The 26,382-nt window shown below is 33.9% G+C and overlaps 1 protein-coding gene, 1 non-coding gene and 1 pseudogene across 2 annotated transcripts; 2 read left to right on the top strand and 1 right to left on the bottom strand.

Moving 5' to 3' along the window:
• Positions 1 to 915: 915 nt before the first annotated feature.
• TRNAV-AAC (transfer RNA valine (anticodon AAC)) lies at positions 916 to 989 on the bottom strand. Its single transcript has one exon. It is a non-coding gene; the product is annotated as a tRNA-Val (tRNA).
• A 108-nt stretch (positions 990 to 1,097) lies between these two features.
• LOC125809807 (uncharacterized) lies at positions 1,098 to 5,073 on the top strand. The gene is made up of 10 exons (XM_049489389.1): positions 1,098 to 1,310; positions 1,582 to 1,653; positions 2,487 to 2,566; positions 2,972 to 3,071; positions 3,155 to 3,208; positions 3,523 to 3,600; positions 3,806 to 3,903; positions 3,995 to 4,052; positions 4,494 to 4,615; positions 4,733 to 5,073. Exons 1-10 carry the CDS (start codon positions 1,098 to 1,100, stop codon positions 4,893 to 4,895), a joined length of 1,038 nt encoding a protein of 345 aa, XP_049345346.1. The 3' UTR covers positions 4,896 to 5,073.
• A 13,314-nt stretch (positions 5,074 to 18,387) lies between these two features.
• Positions 18,388 to 19,567, top strand: LOC125809838 (acyl-[acyl-carrier-protein] desaturase, chloroplastic-like; annotated as a pseudogene).
• The last annotated feature ends 6,815 nt before the right edge of the window (positions 19,568 to 26,382 follow it).

Here is a 26,382-nt window from a genome sequence, read left to right as displayed (position 1 = left end):
AGAACACATGAAGAACATAAACAACTCTCGAATTTTCAACATCTTCAATTCTTCAGGAACTCATCTCAATCGTATTTAAAAAAATCCAAAAAAGCATTTTTGAGTCTATGTTTAAAATTTCAAATGATTTGAAGTTGTGGAGAAAGTTTTATGATTAAAGAATGTTGAAGTTTTGAAACTTTGAAGAAATTTCAAGTTGGTTTTGTTGAGTTAGGTTGAATTCGAGCACAAAAGATATTGAATTTTGATATCTAGCTCGGAGGAAAACTATCTTTGAAATTTGAGGTGATTTCGTGAAGATTTGAAGAAGTTTGAAATTTGAAAATTGTTAATATTCTTTTATGTGTTGTTGGTGTTCTTAAGGAAGAAGAAGCAAAAATAGTATATTTGATCCAAAAACTCGTGTTAAAAGTTGTTTGGGACGTAAAAAATAGTTTTGCAAAATTGAAGTTAAAAAAATGGCATTGATGAGCTTTTTCTTTAACAACAGTGACATAGATGAGCCAAACTTTTAACAAATGATATAAATATGTCTTTTTCTAAAAGTTTCATGACATATTTGAGTCTTTTTCCTTATTTTAATCACCAAGAAAGCAAAAGGGGTGGGAGCTCCTAGGGAGGGATAAGAAAAAATTAAAAAAATATAACTTCAAATTGAAACCTTACACAAAACCTCCATAGGGAAAAACGTCTAATCAAATCTAATATCAAATGATAGAACTAGAGTCGAAAGCCACATATGCCATGATAGAATGAAAAAAAAATGCCTTAGCCTGAGTCCCTATGTCCGCCCCTTTGGGTAGGGAATCCACAAGCATGAACTCATAATATACACTTTAAGGACTAATATTACATATTTTATTTGATTAAAAACTAAGATATATTATCTACAATTACGGAGAAGAAAAAAGAAAATGGCGTCGCCCGGGTTCGAACCGGAGACCTTCAGTGTGTTAGACTGACGTGATAACCAACTACACCACGACACCTTCTTGTTACTGCTTTGTCGATATCGTTACATAACTCGTCTATAATTGATGCAATCTTTTCACATGCAGATCCTCCGTTTGGATTGAGGACCAGAAGCAACAACAGAAATGGTAGCAGCAGTGAGAATAAACTCACTAAAGTCATTGACATGTACTCCATTTCTCTCTTCTCTAAATAGCTTCAATTGCCCATGGTCTTTTGTATCTATTCCAAGAAAACATTCAAGATTAGGACCCTTATTGAGTCAAATGGCAGCAGCTGGTGAAGTAGAGCCACAAATCATTGACTCACATTTACATGTCTGGGCATCCCCACAAGAGGTAAATATCACTAATTCCAAAACCCCACAAGATTTTATACTACTTTTTTTTGTTGTTGTTGTGGGGAATTGGCAAAATTGTTATAGCTTTCATTTCTGTATTCCTTTTTCAAATTGCTTGAAAATGCTTTATTAAAGTTTGTGTGTACTCTATCCTCGCCATTCCCCTTTTATGAGATAACATTGGGTATGTTGTTGTTGTGGGGAAGTAGCAAGATTATGTTGAATTGAAAGTATGAGGAATTTATGGGTGTTTCTTTGAAATTTGTTAGGCTGCAGAAAAGTACCCCTATTTTCCTGGTCAAGAACCTAGTTTGACTGGTCATGTCGATTTCCTGCTTGAGGTACCTCGTAAAGGCTTCACTTTTTTTTATATATTAAGATGTTTAATTGATTGTTATCTTGCTGTTGATTCTGCTTGTTGTTACTGCCTCTTGTTGTTCTTTGAGCTGAGGGTATGTCGGAAACAACCTCCTAAGGGTAACATCTGCGTACAGTCTATCCTCCCATGGCTTCCACATTGTGGGATTACACTAGGTTTGTTGTTGTTGTATGTTTAATTGATCAGCTGATGATGTTATAGTTTTATAGATGCCTTTTTTTTGTGTATTTTTGGTATGACTGAAGTTGTTCTTTAGAATTAATAGTTTTTTGTGATTAAACATGTTCTGGTGTTTGATTATGTTAACTTGTTTGAAAATGTTTTTCAAGAAAAATGTTTTACCATGGGAAAAATTAACTACATGGGTTGGTGTGGTGAAAAATATTTTCCTTGATGATATCATTTTCTAGTGTTTGGTTATATTGAATTGTTAAAATGATTCTTTAAGGAAAATACTTCAATAAGTGACTTCCAAATGTTTCCATTCACAAATATCTATTGTTTATTTCCTTTCAGTTGCTTCAGTGAACACTTAGAAATTGGTGTCAACTTTTAATACTCAGAAGCATCATAAACACATCCACATATTCTCACCTTTGATGATCAATGGTGTTTCACCTATTTTCTTACCTGACTAAGCATTAGAAAATGATTTGCTCAAGTAAAACATCTCTATTAAAAATATTTCCGACATACCAAACACACTTCTTCTGTTGTCAGCGTTGAGTACTAATCATCACAATGCTTTCATTGTACCAACATTAAGACCTACTCATATGTTTATGTTTTGAGCAGTGTATGGAAGAAGCAGGTGTGGATGGAGCCCTTATTGTTCAGCCCATTAATCATAAGTTTGATCATTCTTATGTTACTAGGTCTCTTCATTTCTCTCTTCACTAAATTTGCAGCTTCCTTTTTTTTTTCTTCTGTTGTTGTAAGAATTAGATTTCCAGCTTTCAGTGAACAAATCACATGTTCCTTAAGTAATGTATGTAATAAGAGATTCGTCAGTTGTCTTCACTAAGATGTGTGTTTCAATACCTTACTAATATTATATAGCAAACGCAGTCCCAAACTAACATCTGTACATAAGTCTTTCAACTTTCAAGGATGTTGCACCAAATGCTATTTACCTTCTTATTTTCTCCTTCACTTAAACTGCATGTGGAGACGTATTTGTTTGTGCATTCATCGGTCTTCTAGTTTTTTAATTATCTCTTGTTGTTAGCGGTCATATTGACTTGAGAGGTCTTGTCCTATGCATAATTACTTCTATTCAGTGTGCTGAAGAAGTTCCCTTCCAAATTCGTCGGTTGTTGCCTCGCAAATCCAGCAGAAGATAGAAGTGGGATAAAGCATCTTGAAGATCTGGTTTTAAAGGTTTGTAACAACTCATTATTTTAGATATAGTGTTTTCATTCTTTAGAAATTATGTTGACAAAAGATACTTCTGCTGATTCTAGGATGGTTATCGTGCTGTTCGCTTTAATCCGTATCTTTGGCCTTCTGGTGAAAAGGTATCAATCTTCTTTCCATCAATATTGATCTCAGAGTTTATTTTGCCTTTGCTTTTGCATATGAAAATTTTCAGAATATGAGGCACATTAAACTCTTTTATAGATTTGTTATGTGGGAAGAACCTATGAAGTTTTCTTTTAACCTTATATTCCTTCCTGTATGGTTAACTAACTGGATGAGAAGAGACACATTATGATCAGAAAGTAGAAGAAAAGCAGATACATATCTGATAAATCTTGTACTTAGTTATGCCTTCAAATTCTAAGAATAATGTGACAGTGAAGTGTGTGAACTTGTATTTGGTAATTATCAGATGACAAATGAAATTGGGAAGGCACTATTCTCAAAGGCTGGAGAGCTTGGAGTGCCAGTCGGTTTCATGTGTATGAAGGTACTTTAGTTACTAGCATTCAACTCTTTAATTTGGAATTATATTAGAACTCATGTAATAATGTGGTATAAGCTGTTTACTTTAGGTACTATTACCAGCTTTTTAATTAGGGAGAATGGTAATTTAACTCAATGATTTTCCGTGAACTTCCTGTTCCGCTATTAATAATGATGTTAATGGTAGACACTATGATGGATTCGTTCAGGGTCTGCTTTTGCATTTGCAAGAAATTGAGGAGCTGTGCACAGAATTTCCCTCGACTGTAGTTTTGCTTGATCATCTGGCTTTCTGTAAGCCCCCAAAGTAAGCCATCACTGCAGTTTTCTTCTAAATTGTCATTCATGGGCGAGAATACAAAGTATAATGTTAGGTGATTTATCTAAATGTCCTGTAGAAATGATGACGAAAGACGAGGTTTCTCAGAGCTGTTAAAGCTTTCAAGATTCCCACAGGTAACATTTGCTGAAAATCATGCTTGATTTCTTTAATCTACACTTAGTTCAATATCTAACATCTGCACGTTAACTAATTTGAATCCTGTAGAAGACAACTAAATCCGTGTAAACAAAAACTAACCAATTAACACGTTCTCATGATTCTAAACCTTTATAATTGGGGCTCAAGGCACTTGAACTTTCTTTTTTATTATAGCTTGTGTCCTGCTTAATTATCAGTTTTTAAGATATTACCAAACAATAAGAGCTGGCATTTATTAGACTATTTTTTACATTTTTCTGAAATATTCTGGACAAATCCCTTTGCTCAACTGAACTCACAACAGACTTAGAAATGCAATTACGACACTATTTCCTGCTTACCCTATTGTTGTTGCCAACAGTTGGCTTAACGTCGTTGAGTGATTGATATCTGAGGTAGTATTTGAATTTTGGCAGGTATATGTAAAGTTCAGTGCTTTGTTCAGAGTGTCGAGAAATCCTTATCCATATGAGGACTTGTCTCAAGTTCTTCCCCAACTAGTCTCCAGTTATGGTGCACATCGTATCATGTGGGGAAGGTAATAAATGACGTTCTTATTGTTTATTACTCGTTAAAACAACCTCAGAACTTCTAAATTGAGTGCTTAACTGCTCTTTAGTGATCTCTGAATTTTGAACCTATGTACTTGCTGCAGTGATTTCCCCTACGTTGTTGCCGAATGTGGGTATAAAGAAGCAAGAGAAGCAGTTTCTTATCTTGCTAAGCAAGGACATTTACCTTCTTCTGCCACGGAGTGGATCATGGGTAAAACAATTATGCAGCTCTTTGACGGAAAATGGAGTTCTGTAGCTAATTGAACATGAAACTTGACAACTAGCAATAACAGGTTAGATGATATTTCAAACATGTCATTGAACCCTTAATTGTACTTGAGCATATCCAAAGCTTTACCTACGTGTTCACGGGAATCTAGTAACTTTTGCTCATACACTGTATTGAAAAATTCATGCAAGCCATCCCGTGCTTGAACCTGTTGATTGTAACGCTCGACAACCATTTGCTGATAACGTTATACAAGAACCTTCAAGCTGTATATCACGAATAATTTCTCCTTCGGGATGATCCAATACAGCACTCTGTTGAGTCTGTGCTACCTATTTCTGGATGACTTCACATTTCTCAGCCTAGTGGACTGCACAATTTCTACATTGTTGAGTTGTTATATGTTATTGGAATTTTACTGTTGTTTTTCTTTTTGGTTTCTCACCTACTGTCCGCGCCCATATTTGAGCTCACTAAATTTGGATCACACACTGTAGGGCCCATTCTAGGGGTGATGCTTCCAACAAGATTTTTCTCCATGCCCGGGACTTAAAATTGAGACCTCTGGTTATAATGTTACTATTTTTGTATTTTGTTTATTAGCTACAATTTCACTAATTACAGTTTGCAGCTATACTTTTGTTTGCTACATATTTGTATTCGTTGTATTTTTTTGCGGGTTTTGGAGAAAAATACAAATATAAATTGATTTGTATCAAAATAAATACATATTAGAGGAGAGAGGCGGCAAGATCAAGAGAGGGAGGAAAGAGGATGAATACATGTATTCATTGAATCACGAATACAATTGATACATAATACAAATACATTTGATACAAAATACAACATAGTTTTTTCAATACAATTGATATGAAATACAAATCTCTTACCTATATTTGATTGGATACAATTGATACATAATACATTTGAGTTTTGACGGAGAGGATGAATGCATATTGTTTTCGTATGAATCACAAATACTATTGATACATAATACAAATATAGTTTATACAAAATACAAAAAATTGTTTTAAAAATACAATTAATATAAAATACAAATCTTTCATCTATATTTGGTTGAATACAATTGATACATAATACATTTGAATGTATTTCTTCTTATTGGCAGTGGAGAGGGAGAGAGAATGAGAGTGAGAGAGAGAGAGGGGGTGAGAGAGGGAGAGAAGAAAGAAATTTGCTATAAAATTTTACGTATAATTATGAATTGTAAATATTTTAAACTATAGTGGTTTGTCATAAATAAATATCAATGTTTGCTTTTGTCGCATAATTTTTCCTTATCAGTTATTGGAATTTTACTGTTATAAACTTATAATCAAGCTTTTTCAGTCTTCTTCATCTGCACCATTTTTTTGTTGTTGAATGTTTTAGTCATTACTCAACAGGTGGTGTTATTTTCTTAATTATATCTTATTAGGACTAAATAAATATTTGACGTGAAAATTTTATAAACGACATAGATATGACTAATAATTTCAAGTTATGACAGTATAATAATTCTTTCAAGTTGTAACAATAAAATATTTTAGGTTCTAACATTTTTTTTTTTAAAAAGCTTTAAAATAATAGTAAAAATCAATTTTTAAAAAATAATAAAAGGTAAAAAACGGATATAGTTGTAGTAATGAATACATTAATGAAAATTAATAATTGCCATAAATTTAGGAGATTCAAAACAAAATAGAAATATTTGTTTTCCTTTTTTTTTTTTTTTATCTCAAATCAGTTAAAAGTATTTCAAATTTAACTATTTCAAAAAGCACATTTTCTTCTATTGTTCAAATGTTTCTCTCTCCTCTAATTTTTTTCTGTAATTGTCGTCACTCACGACTAGTTCCAATTAGTTTTGGCTCAATAATCTCCATTTTGTTGTAATGGACGGCTTCTTATCAATATTAATAAAACATTGTGGTAGATGAGATCCTTCAGGTTAGTATTCGTTGCGATTTATTATTTGTATATATTCTTATATTACTGAAACGTAAAAAAATAAATAAGAACAATGAAAGTGTAAAGGATTTTTTTTGATTTTGTTTGTGTATAATAGATTTAAATTGTGATATTTTTTGTAGGGATAAGGGTCTGAAAAATACCCCAACTTTGGTCGAATTTGCTGTTGCGATACTAAACTTTCATGAGGACCTATTACCTCCCTAGACTATTTATTACCGTATTTTTTACCCCCTGAACTATTTAATAGTGTATTTTAAAGGTATATATGTGCCCACGTGGACACATTACTATTTATAATTTTGCATTATTTTTTATGTCCACGTGGGCAAATATATATGTTTCAAATACGGTATTAAATAGTCTAGGGAGGTAATAGGTCATCATGAAAGTTTAGTATCGCAACAACAAATTTGACCAAAGTTGGGGTACTTTTCAGACCCTTATCCCTTTTTTGTATGAACATTCTTTTGTTTAGATTACATAATAATTTTTTGAAACTGGAATAAATTTTGGTATGAATATTTTTTAATTTAAGGTATTTGGTAAAAAAAGAAAATACATAAAATTTATTTGTAATTAGTATACTGTTTATACCATTTGTATGTGTGCGATTTTGGAATTATATTTAAATGATTTGAGTATACTGTTTTCTTGATAAATGACAGTGTATGAAATAATAATAATGTTATCGTTGCAATGGAATTGATATACTTTTAGTTTATAATTAAAGAATGTTTACAATTAACTTGTTTAAATTTGGTATTCTTCTTGGTTTAATTACTGTATGAATTAGTGTTTAGTCTTGATATGAAATGTGTATAAAAATGTTCATGTTAGTGTTTATTTCAAATGCTCAGGTTAGTGTTTATTTTGAATTTGATACTCTTCTTGGTATGAATTTTGTATGAATCAATGGTTAGTCTTGGTATGAAATTGGTATAGAAATGTTCAGGTTAGTGTTTATTTCGAATGTGCTTTAGGAAAAAAATCCGGGAAATTGAAAACACTAAAAAAATCCAAAGGTTGAAAATACGTCTTTTATTGATTTATAAATTAAATTAAAATTCTAAAATAATTAATTCGATTTGATATTTTAAAATCCAATTCAATCTGACTTTATACACTCGCAATGGTAATATATGTTAGATTTACACTCATAAATATTGTGTTTGGTAGTGTTATGTTACTTTCCTTAAAAATCAAAACTACTACCTAACTAGACATACATTACTATCATATATACTAGCATTACCTCTAGTTTCAAACGATTACGTATATATATCATATATGTTAAAAGATACAATTAAATACACAAATTCCTTAAAAATGGAATTGATTAACTATCTTAACATTCAAATACCTAAATTAATGGTCAATTAACAATTCAATTTCTTTCTCTCTCTTCAACAATTTCTCTAATCCAATCACCTTACCCAACAATAACTCTCACCCCCCACGTCACGTTTTCATCTCCAACTATCAAAACTAAATCTTGGCAATCAACATTATATGTAGAAGTTTGTTACTATTGTTACATTATTATCATGTATCTGATAGAGTTCTTCTTTTTCATGTATCTAAGATACAATTCATATTGTTTGGATTTTCAATTTTAAAAAGGTTTACAAATTATGTTCTACATTGTTTGATTTTATTGTTTCTCAAACTACTTTCATGGCTGACCATTCTCAAAATCGGATGATTATGTATAAAGGTACAACACATTAACAACAAGATACCAAAATAAACACCTTTTATATTTTTGTTTTCACTCATGAATTTGTCATTGCAGGATCCGACTCTTCTTTACATTATATTTCTGAGATACATACTTAAAAAAAATACATGCTATAAAAATCATTATTCTTAAATCTAAGATCATTACTCTTGCAAAAATATATATTATGTTTATGAGATACATAATGAAGAAAATCAGGATACATGCTATAACAATAATTACACTTACATTTAATATCATTACTATTCAAAAGATATACATTATGTTTCTGACATACATTCTATAAAACTCAGCTACATGCTAAAAAAAATTTTACTCTTAAATTTAAGATCATTACAATTAGACAGATACATTATGTTTTTGAGATACCATTTAAAAACATCAAGATACATTCTAACAAAATCATCAAACTTAAATACAATGCCATTACTCTTAAAAAGTTATACATTACGCTTTCAAGATACATCATACATGACTAAATTGTTTTAAAAAAAAACTCATAAACGCAAGAAAAAGAAAAGATTGCAGAGAAAAAGATGAAGTTTAAAAGAAGATGAAGTTTAGAGAACTATTTTGGGTTTATGATATCATTAGTTTAGAAAGATTTGTTAGAGTTGATATGGTAGGAAATCTATAAATCTGTTAGAGTTGTTAATTAGTACTCAATTACTCCTTTAATTAAGAATATCATTCACACACATTTAATTCAAAATTAATGAAATATATATCTCGGAATTTAAAACAAATGGATACATGTATCTGGCGAGTAATGATACATGTATTCAAAGGTCAGAATATGGTATAGAAAGTAATATTTGACTCTTTTTTAAGATATAATAGTCATGACATCATAAATATAGAAAATTATTAAAATATCACCGATGGAGTTATTCTTGACACTTTTTTCATATAAACTTTGAAATTAAGGAATATATATTAATAAATGTTTGTCCTATTTCAATTTGAAAAAAACTTATAAAATTATATTTTATTAGGAATTTTTAAAAATCATTATCTAAATGAAAAGTAATAATGAGATTATTATTATCTTATATATATGACCTATATTATCAGTTTAAAGATTAGGAAGAAAAAACATACTTTCCCCTTTTATATTAGTTAAAGAGGTTTTACAAGAAAAAAAATACTAAGAAAAAGGTTCTTTTAAAAAAATATTTTACTAGGAAAATAATGTATTTTTTTTTTTAAAATAGTAATGTGTTTACTAGGAAAATGAGTATTTATGATCAACAACCACAAGTAATAATAAAAATATTTTTAGATCAAATTATTAATAGCAAAGATAATTTTTATTCAATTTCACATCATTTAAAAACATTTTTAACCCCTTTCCCTTAATAAAACATGTAGAACCGCACAATAAACTATTTTAGATTCATTACTTTTATTAAATTTTGTAATTTGTTTTGGTTTTCCAAAGTGTCATAAATTCTGTGGAAATAAACTTCTTTTTGTTAATAAAGTTTAATAGATACTCTATTGGCTTCATTTTTCAAAGGAGGATATTTTACTTGTATGCAAGTAGCATATAGTACCTAAAAATTAACGTTGTTAATAGGATCACTTGCGGCTTAGGTCAGGGGTGGAGATTGCCAGGATGTTCACTTGAATTTTTAAGTAAAAAATATATTATTTCTAAGATATATATATAATGTATGTATAAATTTTGAATCTTCTAAAGACAAAATTAGATATTACGTTGATTCAGTAATTTAGCGTTCAAAATTTATCTTAAGATTCTAAGTTCAAATTCCATGTATTATATTTTTAATTTTTGAATCCTCTTGATAGAAATCATGAATACCCATTGGATTAGACTTCAACAATTATTGCCAAAAATTATTATATACATATACTTATTTTACACACTAAAACATTTAATTAATATATAAAATTTGGTGAATATCACAATCCATAGAGATATCAGTTTGTCACACTAAAACAGTTAATTAATGAGAATAAAATTGGTGAGCAATAGTTTTAATGAGTATAAAATTGGTGAGCAATATTTTTTATACTAATTTTCTTCGTTAGTATATACTCATTTCGTACATATAAAAAATAATAATTAAGAATACCATTTATATGCCTCAATTTCAGACTAGAGATAGTTAAATGTGTTAGCAATATGTGTTTAAAACAAAATTACTGATTTCAATAAACTTTGCAGAAACACGAAGTAACCAAAGTTTTAATGAACCAGTAAGAATAGAAGAACAAAAATTAATTCAGAACAACTAAAATCTGTAAAACATACCAGAATCGGGGAAAAGACAAAACAGAAAAGATCAAGCCCATTGAATGCACAGTGTCCCCTTAAGGAAATTATTCCCCTCTAGTATCCGAGGTTTGATTTGGAATATGTCCTCCCAGGATAGAATGATCTCAATCACCAATGTATTGATACCCAAAACTCTGGTGTCAACGAACCACTCAACAACAGTAAAGTATGCGAAGAAACTTTGTGCAGAAGAAGAAGAAGAAGAAATCAGAAAAATTCGTAAGGAATAAATTTGAAGAATCAATGTATTTATAGGCAAGAGGAACTGGTTCCGAAAGGTTGCAACCCTTTCAGAATCCACACAACCATTCATGAAAGTCTGTTCCTGAAAGTTACAACCTTTCAGAACAGTCACTTCCAACAGCGGAAAATTTAAATAAAACGGGAAAGAATTTAAATAAAATGGGTCGCGCGCGGATCCGAATCGGGTCGGTCAATTAACTGAATAATTAAAACATTTCGGTTAATTAACTAATTAATTGAAACGCTTTGGCGTTTTGGACATTTAATTTAATTTAATTAATTGAATAAATAATTAAAACAAACTTTGTCCAAAAAATAATCTCTCGATCATTTTTCAAAGCCAAAGCCGAAGCCGAGCGAGCGACGACGACGGCGGCGCGAGGGGGGTTCTTTTTTCCAACCCTTTTAACAATTAATATGAGTGTTTCTATAGTTAAACTCTTATATTTTTCTTTCCACCACCGATGAGGGAGAAATGCCTTCTCACTAAAGCATAAGAGGACTTTTCAAGTTCCTCTCTTTTCATCTTCCCTCCATTTCCCATTAACTTTTGCTACATATCCTACAATCCCCCACATGAATGGGGAATGGTTGTAACATAATGAATGCACGGACGAGTGTGTACTTTACAATCAAGGATCAATTACATCTGGATAAGTAGGTTTCCCCTTGGACTTTCCATAGTGAACATATGTCGAATATACTCGGTCAATCGGTAGATGCGATATCTTTGAATCGTCACGCTTTGGTGTATACCTAGACAACCATATGTCACATAATTAACCTTTTACCGTTTATGGTTCTTGCGGTTGTGTTTGTTTCAGTCATGAACACCTCTTGATTTCATGAGTGTATAGAGGATAGGCTTTTGACATAAAATCCTCTTTGAAGCGGCTTACACTTCACACTCACATAGGTGATTTCTAACTGTGTTATCTCGTAGATACACTATTTTGGTCAAATCTGCCAAACTTAGCAAATCATTAAAACGTTAAGCTTTATTAACTCATTAACAAGCCTTAAAGTCTTAACCTTGTTCCTGAACATTGTCTTCATCATGAGAATGGATTGAGTTGATTGACAATGTCGAACCGTCAGTAACCACTTTATTTTTCTCCTTGAATCTAGTTCTTGGGATCTCCAGTCTGCTAGATAGAGTTACCGCCATGCTGACTTGTCTAAAGCCGTAAACCCATTCCCTTAGATGATCTTTCAACTGCTTCTCTCACTTGGCCTTTCGTTAGTGGATCTGACACATTATCGCTTGACTTCACATAGTCAATTGTAATAATTCCACTAGAGAGCAGTTGTCTTACGGTGTTATGTCTTCGTCGTATATGACGAGACTTTTCGTTATACATGACGCTCCTTGCCCTACCTATTACTGCTTGACTATCGCAATGTATGCAAATAGGTCCCACAGGTTTGGGCCAGAATGGAATATCATCTAGGAAATTCCGGAGCTATTCAACTTCTTCACCAGCCATATCTAAAGCAATAAATTCAGATTCCATTGTGGAGCGAGCAATATATGTCTGTTTGGACGATTTCCAAGAGACTGCTCCTCCACCAAGTGTAAACACATAACCACTTGTGGATTTTACTTCATTTGACCCGGTGATCCAATTTGCATCACTATATCTTTCAATCACGATAGAATATTTATTATAATGCAAAGCATAGTGTTGTGTATGTTTCAAATACCCCAACACATGTTTCATTGCCATCCAGTGAGTTCAATTCGGATTACTGGTGAACCGACTCAATTTGCTAATAGCAAATGCTGTATCTGGTTGCGTACAATTCATAATATACATCAAACTTCCCAACACTTTGTCATATTCCAATTGAGAGTCACTTTCACCTACATTCTTTTGAAATGTAAAACTTAAATCAATTGAAGTTTTGACAACATTGAAATTTAAGTACTTGAACTTATCCAATACTCTTTCAATATAATGAGATTGAGTAATGCTAGTCCTTGAGGAGTTTTGAGAATCTTGATCCCTAGGATCAAATCAGCAACTCCTAAGTCCTTCATATCGAACTTGCTGGACAACATGCGCTTAGTAGCATTTATATGGTCAATATATTTACTCATTATTAACATGTCATCAACATACAAACAAACAATGACTTCATGATTTAGAACATTTTTAATGTAAACACACTTATCACATTCGTTAATCTTGAATCCATTTGCCAACATTGTTTGGTCAAATTTAGCATGTCATTGTTTGGGTGCTTGCTTGAGCCCATAAAGCGACTTCACAAGTCTGCACACTTTCTCTTCTTTACCAGGAACCACAAACCCTTCAGGTTGTTCTATGTAAATTTCTTCCTCCAACTCTCCATTTAAGAAGGTTGTCTTTACATTCATTGGGTGGATTTTAAGATCATGCACTGCCGCTAGTGCTATTAACATCCTAATTGATGTTATCCTTGTTACTGGAGAGTATGTATCAAAGTAGTCCAGACCTTCCTTTTGTCTGTATTCTTTGACTACAAGTCTAGCCTTATATTTGTCAATAGTCCCATCGGCTTTCATTTTCCTTTTAAAGACCCACTTTGATCCTAAAGGCTTATTTCCTGGAGGAAGATCAGCCAATTCCCAAGTATGATTACTAAAAATTGATTCGATCTCACTATTAACTGCTTTTTTTCAATAGATTGACTCAGATGAAGACATAGCTGCTTTAAATGTTGGAGGCTCATTTTCAAGCAAGAATGCCACAAAATCTGATCTGAAAGAAGTATGTTTCCGTTGGCGATTACTATGCCTAGGATCCTCACTAGGTAGTGTATTTTCCGTTGATTCTTCCCGTGGTCGTTTAGGTCTTTCACTTGTTGACTCATATTCAATTTTATACGGATAAATGTGTTCAAAGAACTTAGCGTTAGCTGACTCAATTATCGTATTGACATGAATCTTAGGATTATCAGAATTGTGAACCAAAACTCAGCAGGCATTACTATTCACAACATATCCAATAAATACACAATCCACTGTTTTGGGTCCAATTTTCACCCGCTTCGGTAAAGGAACCTCTACCTTGGCTAGTTTGAACTATTTCAAGTTGGGTTTTCTTCCTTTCCACAACTCATATGGAATTGATTGCATTTTGCTACGGGGTACCCTATTGAGTATCTTATTAGCTGTAAGGATGACTTCCTCCCAAAGGTTTCATAGTGAACCAGAGCTGATTATCAAGGCATTCATCATTTCCTTTAATGTTCTGTTCTTCCGTTCCGCCAAACCATTTGACTGTGGTGTATAGGGTGCAGTAGTTTGATGAATAATACCATATTCCAAACATATCTCTGCAAAAGGAGATTCATATTCTCCACCCCTATCACTCCGAATCATTTTTATCTTTAGATTCAATTGATTCTCTACTTCTTTTTTGTATTGCTTAAATGCATCAATTGCTTCATCCTTACTGTTAAGCAAATATACATAACAAAATCGAGTGCAATCGTCAATAAAAGTTATAAAATATTTTTTTACACCACGAGATGGTGTCGACTTCATATCGCATATATCTGTGTGAATTAAGTCTAAAGGTTTTAAATTTCTTTCAACAGACTTATAAGGATGTTTAACAAACTTACTTTCCACACAAATTTCACATTTCGATTTATCGTATTTGAAATCAGGCAATACTTCTAAAGTAAGCAATTTTCGCAAGACTTTGTAATTTACATGTCCCAAACAGGCATGCCATAAATCAGTTGACTCCAATAAGTAAACATAAGTAGAATTCTTATTAATATTGTCAACAACCATTACATTCAGTTTGAAGAGGCCCTCAGTGAGGTTGCCCTTTCCTAAGAACATCCCATTCTTACTTATTACAACTTTGTCACTAACTAGGACACACTTAAATTCGTTCTTAACGAGCAGTGCAGCATAAACTAAATTCTTCCTAATAGTAGGAACATGTAGAACGTTGTTTAAAGTCAACACCTTTCCGGATGTCATTTTCAATATTACTTTCCCAGTTCCTGCAATCCTCGTTGTTGTTGTGTTCCCCATGAACAAATCTTCCTCGAACTCAGCAGGAGTGTACGTTGCAAAGGCTTTTTTCACAGAGCAAATATGTCGAGTGGCACCTGAGTCGAGAAACCACTCCTTGGGATTTCCAACTAAGTTGCACTTTGAGATCATTGCACAGAGGTCATCTGCATCTTCCATCTCTTCCACGATGTTTGCTTGACTTTTGCCTTTGTCTTTGTCTTTGTCCTTTCTTGGAACACGACAGTCAGAAGACTTGTGACCAGCCTTACCACAGTTGTAACAGTTGCCTTTGAATTTCTTCTTGGCCTATTCTGACTTCTATCCGTTGGACTTCTTTCTCTTCTTGACTTTGGCAGGAGCTTCTTCAACAATATTAACTCCAATTATTGTCGAACTCTTACGAGACTTCTTTTCAGCGGTCTTGTTATCTTTCTCAATCTTGAGCCGAATCATAATATCTTCAAGCTTCATTTCCTTACATTTGTGCTTTAGATAATTCTTGAAATCGTTCCACGAAGAAGGCAACTTCTCGATCATTGCAACTACTTGAAAAACTTCATTTACTACCATATCGTCAACAATCAGATCATGGAAAATAAGTTGAAATTCCTACACTTGTGATCCAACAGTTTTACTATCTGACATTTTATAGCCTAAAAACTTTGTGACCACAAACTTTTTCAAGCATGCATCTTCTGTCTTATATTTCTTCTCAATGTATTCCACAATTCTTTCGAAGTTGTCATTGCACTATAGACATTGTATAGGTCATCCTCTAAAGCACTCATAATATAGCCCTTACATAGGAAGTCTGTCTGTGTCCATGCTTCAATAATCATGAACCTTTCTCTGTTTGACAACAGCAGGCACTAGAGTTTCTTCATTGGTAAATTTCTGCAAACCAAGAGTGGTAAGCCAGAAAAATACCCTTTGCTGCCATCCTTTGAAATTTGCACTAGAGAATTTTCCCGATTTCTCTATTGGTGGTACAACAGTTTGGGTTGGTGCAGCAACAACCACTGTAATATTGTTGTTTTCCATTTCTGATAAACAAAAATCGATACAGACTTAGTAAGCAATAACTTTAAATTGCAACCAGAATAGGAGTATAAAAACCACAAAGGTTTTTGTCTCCAACAGAAACACATATTAACAAGTAAAATAATTTCCTTAAGATTGTTAGCAATATGTGTTTAAAACAGAATTACTGATTCCAATAAACTTTGCAGAAACACGAAATAACCAAAGTTTTAATGAACTAGTAAGAACAGAAGAACAGAAGAACATAAATTAATTCAGAACAACTAAAATCTGTAAAACATACCAGAATCGAGAAAAAGACAGAATGAAAAAGATCAAGCCCACTGATGAACAGTGTCCCCTTAAGGAAATTATTCCCCTCTAGTATCTGAGGTTTGATTTCGAATGTCCTCCCAGGATAGAATGATCTCAATCACCAATGTATTGATACCCAAAACTCTGGTGTCAACGAACCACTCAACAACAGTAAAGTACGCGAAGAAACTTTGTGCAGAAGAAGAAGTAGAAATCAGAAAAATTCGTAAGGAATAAATCTGAAGAATTAATGTATTTATAGGCAAGAGGAACTGGTTCCGAAAGGTTGCAACCCTTTCAGAATCCACACGACCATTCATGAAAGTTTGCAACCTTTCAAACGGTCATGGCTGTTCCTGAAAGTTGCAACGTTTTAGAATAGTCACTTCCAACGGCGGAAAATAACTAATTAATTGAAACGCTTTGGCGTTTTGGCCATTTAATTTAATTTAATTAATTGAATAAATAATTAACTAAATAACTAAAACAAACTTTGTCCAAAAAATAATCTCTCGATCATTTTCCAAAGCCAAAGCCAAAGCCAAGCCGAGCGAGCGACGACGACAACGGCGCGAGGAAGGTCCTTCTTTCCAACCCTTTTAACAATTACTAGGAGTGTTTCTATATTTAAACTCTTCTATTTTTCTTTCCATCATCGATGAGGGAGAAATGCCTTTTTCACAAAAGCATAAGAGGACTTTTCAAGTTTCCAACTCTTCAAGTTCCCAACTTTCCAATTTCCTCTCTTTTCATCTTCCCTCCATTTTCCATTAACTCTTGCTACATACCCAACAAAATGTTCAAAAAGGTGAACATACCATGTTATATATCCATTTCATACCATTGTTTCTGTTTTGTAGGCTCTCTATTGGTTTTCGTATTAGTTGTTATGTCTTTTTCATTGTTTTTTTCTTTTTTACTTGAATTTGATATATTTGAGCCGAGAGTTTTTCGAAAATAATTTTTCTATCTTCATTAAATAATAAACTATTAATATTAATTAAAAATTAAAGATTAAAGTATTACTATCCCAAAAAAAAATTCATACTTCACCCTCCCCCCAAACCACCCACTCATTCCCCCCAAAAAATTGATATTATTTTATTTTAAAAAAACAAGAAATTCTACCCCATCCTTTTAACCCTCCTCTCTTAATTTATTTATTTTTTACATTTTTTTCATTTTGTGTTAGATATGTACATATATTTTTAGAATTTTTTTTCTACATTGTGTACCAAATATAACATAAACAAAAATTTATTTTAAAAAAAGTTTTGCAGTGGCAAGTAAAAAATATTTTCGATATGTATATATCTAACACAAAACGAGAAAAAATTTGGCAGCGAAAGCTAAGGTTAGGTGGAGTGGGTAGAATTATCTTAGTATTTGAGGGGGGCGGGGGAGATGAAGTAAACAAATAAATTAAATACTTTTATAAAATAAATTTGAATAAAAAAATGGGGGGAGGGGGGGGGGGTGTACAGTGAGAGAAAGTGATGGTGGGGTAAGAAAAATATTTTACATTTTATTTAATAATTTTTTTGTTGTATAATAATTTTTTAATCTTTAATTTAACTAATTCTAAAAATTTATTTAATTTTTGTTAATGTGAAATGTTTTTACCATGTGGAGTGTGATGTGACAATTTTTTTAAATAAAAAGGAGAGTGTATTACACACATCATGGTGAGAGTGTTACAAAAGAGAGAGGTGTGTTTCTCAAACTGATAAGTGATAGTTTATGTATGAAACTCACATTCTCAATAGTTTAGGTATGAAACTAAAAAAAATGATAGTTTAGGTGTGTTTTTGACACTTATCTCTATTAAATTTTGTATATAAATTTATGTTTGATAAATAATAAAATGTGGTTTTATGTATTATAATATAGGGCCGTAAATTTCAACTTTCATTAACCATGCAATCCACAAGTTTCTCCCAATTCACCATTCAATCAATTGTATGGACCTTACCCCGCTCTACAACCACCACCACACCCCGTCGAAAAATTGGAAACTTATCTCCGATCTCCGCGATGACTTCACGTCATCAAGTTACTCACTCAATGCCACCCGAAAAATTAGAAGTGTTCAAGTTATTAGAACCTTGGTTTTTCTGAAACCTATAGAGAAATATTGGCAACCTAGTGATTTTCTCCTTGACGCATCTCAAGGGCCTGATGGATTTATCGAGGAAGTCCGGGCATTGAGACAACGAGTTTTAGGGCTATCAGATGAGTACTTTGTGATACTTTTGGCTAATATGTTAGGTGAGGAAACTTTACCAACTAATTTAACCGTGTTTAATACGTGGGATGGAGTGCGCGATGAGACGGGGTCAAGTTCATGTCCATGGGTAATTTGGAGTCGGGCATGGGCAGCTGAGGAGAATCGACATGGTGATTTGTTACGAACTTACATTTATCTTTCAGGCAGAGTTGATATGATGATGATTGAGAAAACAATGCAATATATGCTTCGAGTAGGATTGGTAACATATCTTTGTTAAATTATTTATGTACCGTCAATATAAAAATATTTTTAATCACTCAGATGATATTTATAGATAAGTTTCATATTTCTTGAAAATAAAATTATAACAAGTAAAAATATTAATTTTTTTATGCATGTAACAAGTATGATAAGTTGATCATGATGTTTGAATCGTTACATCTTATTAGGACAATAAAACAGAGAACAATTCATATTTGGGTTTTGTGTATACATCAATTCAAGAGTATATGTGGAACCATTGCGTCAGATCAGAAGCGGCATGAGAGTGCCTATACAAAAAATGTTGAAAAATTGCTTAAAGTGGATCCAAATGCAACTATGTTAGCCTTTGCGCATATGATAAAAAATCGAATCGTAATGCCGATGCACCTAATGTGTGATGGGGAAGATTCTAATATGTACGAGAACTTCTCTGTCTTAGCCCAAAGACTAGGGGTTTACACAAATTATGATTATGCTGAAGTAATAGATTTTTTTATAACACGGTGGAAATTGAAAAAGTTTGAGGGGTTGACAGGTGAGGCGAGGCGTGCACAAGATTTTGTGTGCAAATTTCCACTTATGAACAAGAAGTTGGAAAATTGAGCTAAGAAATCAGAGTTGCGTCGAGTGAAGTTTAGTTGGATTTTCAACAAAGAAATGAGTGTTTAGAGAAATTGATGTGTAAGAAAGATGTAAAACAAAAGCGTCCGTTAAGCTGCTAAAATAAACATATTTGACATGTATTTCTTAATAAAAGTGTTTTCTGAAAAAGTATTTTGAAAGAGTATAATATATAATTTGTATAAAACTAAATCATTTGAGAATTGTTTTTATTGTTAGTTTGTGTTTAATCAACAATGTCATAAGAGTTTGTTTGGTATTGTTGCAAAAAACTGTTTATTTTTAAAAGTATTTTTTTGAAAATAGCTTTTCAAAAAAGTGCTTTTAAAAAAAGTAATTTGTGTTTGGTTAATTTATTTGAAAAATGCTTTTGGTAAGCAAATTGTGTTTGAGTAATCTTTTTTAAAAAGTGTTTTTAAGAGTCAAATTATGCCAAAACGATAAATATCAACACACTTTTAATATTAAGTTTATTTTATATAGAGAAATTATTTTAAATACTAATTATCAAAATTTTAATTTTTATTAAATTAAAATATACAGATTCAGATTTTCAATTAATATTATACAGAAATATAAATTTTAAAAAATAAATATTGATGTAATATTGAGATGATGATTCAAATATAGTTCAAATATAAAGCAAAATAAATTTCGAAATTAATCCACAAATTAGATCACTACATATGAAAAATTCACCACAAAAATAAATAAAGTTCTATTTTTTTTTCCTTTTTCTAATCATACAAAAGTATTGTTATTACTTTTTTTCTAATCCTATAATATAATATATAAAATATAAAATAGTAATATGTAAACATAATTAAAAAAACTTATTAATTTGTTCGTTAAACAATTCTCTCTCATCTGAGATCTGGCGCACGTTAGTGTGCACTAACTTGCACCTCGTCGAAAATGGGGAGGGGACGACCACGCAGAGCAGCGCAAAGACATCACGAGGAACAAATACTTCATGGCATTAGCATTAGCACTAATAAAACAACACAGGCAGCAAAAGAAAGGTTCGAGACAACTCCGAACACTCCAGAAGGAACCAACAATATTTCGGAGGTAAAATCAGATAAAAGCAAAGGGGAAACTGCAACGGAGGAACAATGGCCGGAATTAACGCAATACAGAGGAACTGGAAGAAACAACAACCAATCCTTGAAAGGAATGAATGGAACAATAATAGAGGATATATCTGCAATTAAGCTGAATATGCCTGAAAATACACCAGAGAAACCATGGGCGAACTTGTTTGCTACGAATCCTGTGGCTGCTAGAGGTATGAATCTAACTTGCATACCTCTAATATTTGTTGAAAGAGAAAAGGTCGTGGAAATACTGGCTGAGGATATAGCTCAAGATGAAGTGAAATGGAAACCTTGAATGGTTGTCTATGTGGTGTGTACTGCCCCATCAATAGGAGCTATGGAGAGATTCATTCTAAGTCAGGGTAATTTCTCTAGTAAACCAGTGGTACTGTATCATGATGATGGATACTTTGTCATAAGGTTTGCAAATGAGGAAGAAAGGGATATAGTGTTATGTTCAGGACCTCATTATTTACTAAGGAGACCAGTTATTATGAAGCCATAGGATCCAAATATTTTAACTTTAAGGAGGAAATCCTCACTACAATTTCATTGTGGGTCAAGCTTTGGAACCTGCCTTTAAACTGTTGGAACTCTGTTGTGCTTAGTAAAATAGGTAGTAGTTTGGGGAAGACTTTGTATGCAGATGAATGTACTACACAAACAAGTAGAATCTCCTTTGCTCGAATACTTGTTGAAATGGACATAACAAGGATACTACGTACTGTGATCAAGATTCAGGATCCATAGGGGAGAGTTATTGAGCAACAAGTGAGGTATGAGTGAAACCCAGTTTTCTGCCAGAAATGCTTACAAGTGGGACATTCTTGTGATAAACCAGGAGTACCACCACCAAAGAAAGGGCAGGGTCAAAGGCCACAGAAGGAATGGAAGCCAACAACAGGAAAGGAAGTAGTTAAGGACAGTGATCAACAAACTATTGAAAAATTGACACCGGACCAGGAAGAATGGCAAACTGTGAGGCATAGAGCAGCAAAGAAAGGGGTAATGCAGACTGATTATACTGGACATGATGGCAATACAAATACTAAGGACACTGTCTGTGCAACTAGGCAACATAGTGGAAGACTAGAGGTTGTTACTCATGAGGCACCACCAAAACCCCATAATATAATATGCTAGTAACCTGGAATGTTAGAGGGTTCAACCAAGAGGTCAAACATAAGGAACTGAGGTTGTTCGTTAAGAGGAATAAAGTAACTATTATAGAAATTTTAGAACATAGAGTTAGAAAAGAGAAAGCTGGGAGTATTATCAATAAAATAATGCCAGGAAATGAGTGGTGCACAAATGATACAAATGAAGTTAGAGGCAAAATTTGGGTTGTATATGTCACTCCCCGAGTGTACACCCTGGGCGGGACTGGCACTCGGAGACCATTGCTGGTCCCAAGCGAACCCTTGGTCTGGCATACTTAACTCAGCGGAAGATTTAACTCAAATAAACAGTCTTAAATAACAACTTAATGAATAATAAACTCACCAACAGGCGTAGAGACACTGAATGGTTCACTAAGTTGCTTAGAAATAACATCAAAGTTCATAGCAACATAAGGAGTTACAAAAGATAAACTCGCTCTTGGATCTAGTAAGGCATAAACAGTAAAGTCAAAGACTTGAATCATACCAGTGACAACATCTGGTGAATCCTCTTGCTCTTGGCGACTGTTGATAGCATATAAGCGGTTTGTTCCTCCGCCAGTACTGGAAGTAACCCTTCTAGGTGCAACTCTGTCTGGTGGAGCAACTGAAGAAGACTGGGCTCTATGGCCCCCATTACCATTTCCCTTCTTGTTCTTTGGGCACTTTCGCATGAAATGCCCACTCTGACCACATTTGAAACAACTAGTGGAGCCCTTACGACAAACACCTGAATAGTTTCTACCACACTTGGCGCATGCATAAGGCTTACTACCCCCTTGTGCCACACTACCCTAAGAATAAGCAGGTTTAGCTCCGAAGTTCTAATTATTATACTCACATTTGTTCTTAGGTGCAAGTGCACTAGCAGATGACGGAGCAGAGCCCTTCTGTTTTTGTTGGAAGAATGACCGGTTGGCATTACTTTTTTGCTGCCCGAACTCATTCCCTGTCTTAGCCCTCTTGTTCTTGAATTCCTCCATATCCCTTAGCTTCTCTTCCTCTACTTGCTGCACATAGACCATCAACCTCGAAATGTTCATGTCCCCAATAAGCATTGTTGCTCGACCCTCTTTGCCCGATAGACGGGATAACCCAACAACAAACAGACTCATCCTACTCCTCATGTCCACAACCATTTCCGGAGCATAGCGAGACAGTTGGGTGAATTTCAACCCATACTCATGAACGCTTAGAGAATCCTGCTTAAGTGTGAGGAACTCATGTACCTTGGCCTCTTTCAGTTCTCGAGGAAAGAAACGCCCCAAGAAAGCCTCTTCAAAACAGGCCCAACTCGTAGGTGGCGCGTCCTCAGCTCTACCCCCTTTCCACTGATCAAACCAAGTCCTATCAATATTTTTCATCTGATATACAACTAGCTCAACTCTCACAGTGTCAGTAATATGCATCACATCGAACACTTTCTTCAGTTCATCAACAAAGTTCTCCGGATCCTCAAAAGTGCTTGAACTAGTGAAACTTGGAGGATTCATTCTCAAGAACTCTCGAATCCTTGAAGTGTCAGCCTCTTCTTGTCGAGCTCCTCTCTGTTGCCCAACTTGGTTGGTCACAACTTGACTGAGCATCCTTATAGCCTCTCTGAACTCAACATTGGTGACTTCTCCTTGAGGTTGCACTTCAGGTGCATTGGGTAACTCTTGTTCCTCAACATTCCTCCTAGCTGGACGACCTCTGACTGCTCTTTGTAGAGGCATGGTTATCTGAAAACATGCGCAAGCATGAATTAAAGGGAAACCTTTTAGAGATAAACTCTAACGCACGAAAAGAGTGTGAAAGAAGTGAGATAGTTCCTAAATGTTGCAGCCTCCTAATTATAGATGTGATGCGCTTCACACCGATAACTAGGACTCTACCGACACGACTTCATAGACTCGCTAGGACTCTTGAACTTTGGGTTCTGATACCAAGTTTGTCATGCCCCAAGCCTACACCCTAGGCCGGACTGGCACTCGGAGACCATTGTTGGCTCCAAGCGAACCCTTCGGCTGACATACTTAACTCAGCGGAAGACTTAACTCAAATAAACATTCTCAAATAACAACTTAAATAATAATAAACTGGCCAAATTGGCACTTAAGTCATCAAGCAACATCTGAAGGATAAAGAAAGACATCTGCACTAAAAACTATATGACTGTCTATGAAGCCTCTAAAATACTGAGATGGATGTTGGGACAAACCCCACAACATCCTAATAAATGAAAGATTAAAAGCGAATAGAAGAGTCCTCCGGAATGCAAGGACGCTCACCACTAACTTTGAGCTGCTCAACTGGATCAACGATGCGCCAGAATGCCCATCCTAGTTACCTGTGTCTGCATCATAAGACGATGCAGGCTAACTGGCATCAGTACATTGAATGTACGAGTATGCGAGTTGGAATGCAAAAACAACATAAGCATGAAAGAATCTAAAAGAAACTGAAGAACTTACCTGGCTCAACTCAACTCAACTCAACTGACTGAACTCGTTTCAATATAAAGCAGTTTAAAACGAGTGCAATATAAAGAAAAAATGTTTAAAAATATGATGTCAGCTCTGTGTATATACAAGTATATAACAACTCTGAAATGTATGTAAAAATACAATAAAGTGATGTATATAAAAATACAATAACTTCTGTGGGAGTTTCTCTAACCGACAACCATCACATAAGAGCTATAGTGATGATACAACGATCTACCTCACGCTGCCATCGCATCCTATACCCGGCCAAAGGTATAGAACCTGAACTGCCTAATGGATCCACTAGTCTATTGCGAAAAAGATTCATCTAAAAAGTATGACCCTTTTCTACCCATGGTGTCTACATGGTTCTATGGTGACTTGAGTTATCTGAACTCATGCTCGTCCCCAATTTGGTGCTCAATACTACTCCCAAAATATACTGGCTCATATGTTTTCAAAACATGCTTCTTCTGTTATTTGAGATTAGTGCTCAAAAACTTAGCTCAAAGGCTATCTTGGAAATCTCAGTTTCCCTTCTTGCTTTATTTAGAAAGCTATTACTCTTTTCTGAAAACTAGCACGAAGGCCCTTTGGAAATCTCAGTTTCTGTTCTTATTTAAATGTGAAAACATTTATAAACTCTTTGGGAATACTTAGTCCCCTAATACTTTTGAAGAAAATGAACTTCAATCTTTACTCTATACTCTTTACTCAACTTGAACTTTAAGTCTTAAAACAAAGTTAAAACATTTGGAAAAGACTTTAGGAAAAACTCTAAGAACTTATCTTGACTTGACTCTTACTTTTCTTGACTTTGATCTTAACTTTTCTTAAATTGGATTATGGATTCAAGGTTCATGATCTAATGTTTATGAATGATTTTGTGATTTTTAGATGTACCTTAGAGTGTTGGAATTGACTAGGAAACATAGGTACATCACTTAGGAACAAGTACGAGAAGGTGGGGAAAGAATGGGGAGAATTGGCGTCCCTGGCGCTCTGAGAGGCGCAGGGCTCCAGCCCTCAAACTTCAGAGAAATTGTTGTGGCATACTGGCTGGTGCGACGCGCCAGAGGCCAAAGATCAGAGGAACTTTTCTGGCGCTCTGGTAGGCGCGGCGCCCCAAGCCTTGCCCAGAAAACCTCTGACTTTTCTCTCTCGTTTTTCATTTCTAAAACTCTCTAAACTCCCATGGTTCCTTCCCTAAACACTTAGTATCAGTTGTACCCTCAATATACAACAAATCTAACTCAAAAAACAACCCGGAAACCTGAATCAAATCAACCCCCAAGCATCAACAACTCAACCAACAAGAATTTTGACAATTGTTCTTCAAGAACTTCACTTCTTAACATGTAAACAATTCCAAATCGCTGAATTGAAACAAGTTGTTGTGTGGGTGAACTAACCCAATACGAAAAAATCTCACATACCTTAATAGGGATCATCCCCGACGAATTCCACTCCAAACGCTTGACGTTCTTGTGGAAATCTTGGCTTTTCTCCCTTTCTTTCTTCATTTCTCTTTTCTCCAAGCTCTAAGTGTGAATTTAATTTTACTAATCTGACCAAAAATTAAGTTTTTACCCCAATAAATCCCTAAAAATGAATTAGGAAATAAATTAGAGAAAAAACTACTTTGCCCTTCCCTAACTCCGGATTGGGACTTTCCTCAATCCAACATCCCAACTTGCGAAAGGCATATCTCACTTATGATATTGAAATTGCATAAACTTGGTGGCGTTGGAAAGATATCTCCAAGGGCTTTCCAACCATGTCAAGATATTCTCCTAACTCATCCTGAGTTAGGAGGTATGGCCGTTTGAAAATGGCCAAAACTCACTTTCTTAACTTGGACAAAATTTCCAGATTTCCTTATTCTTTCCGAAAATCAATATTTTCATATTTTAAAATCTTAATAGTCATTTATAGGTGCGAGATGTTACAATATGGAATCCTAATATGGTCAAATTCACAAGGGTGGAATCATCAATTCAAAATGTACATGTCCTGGTAGATATGCAGCAAAGTGGTTTTAAGTTTCTATTCACAACAGTGTATGGCCTACACAC

This window comes from Solanum verrucosum, unplaced genomic scaffold (genome assembly GCF_900185275.1).
Source record: "Solanum verrucosum unplaced genomic scaffold, falcon-dt-bn FXZP01000474.1, whole genome shotgun sequence".
Classification (NCBI taxonomy): Eukaryota; Viridiplantae; Streptophyta; class Magnoliopsida; order Solanales; family Solanaceae; genus Solanum; species Solanum verrucosum.
The sequence above is the reverse complement of the archived record's forward strand: the minus strand, read 5'-3'. Positions and strand labels throughout refer to the sequence as shown.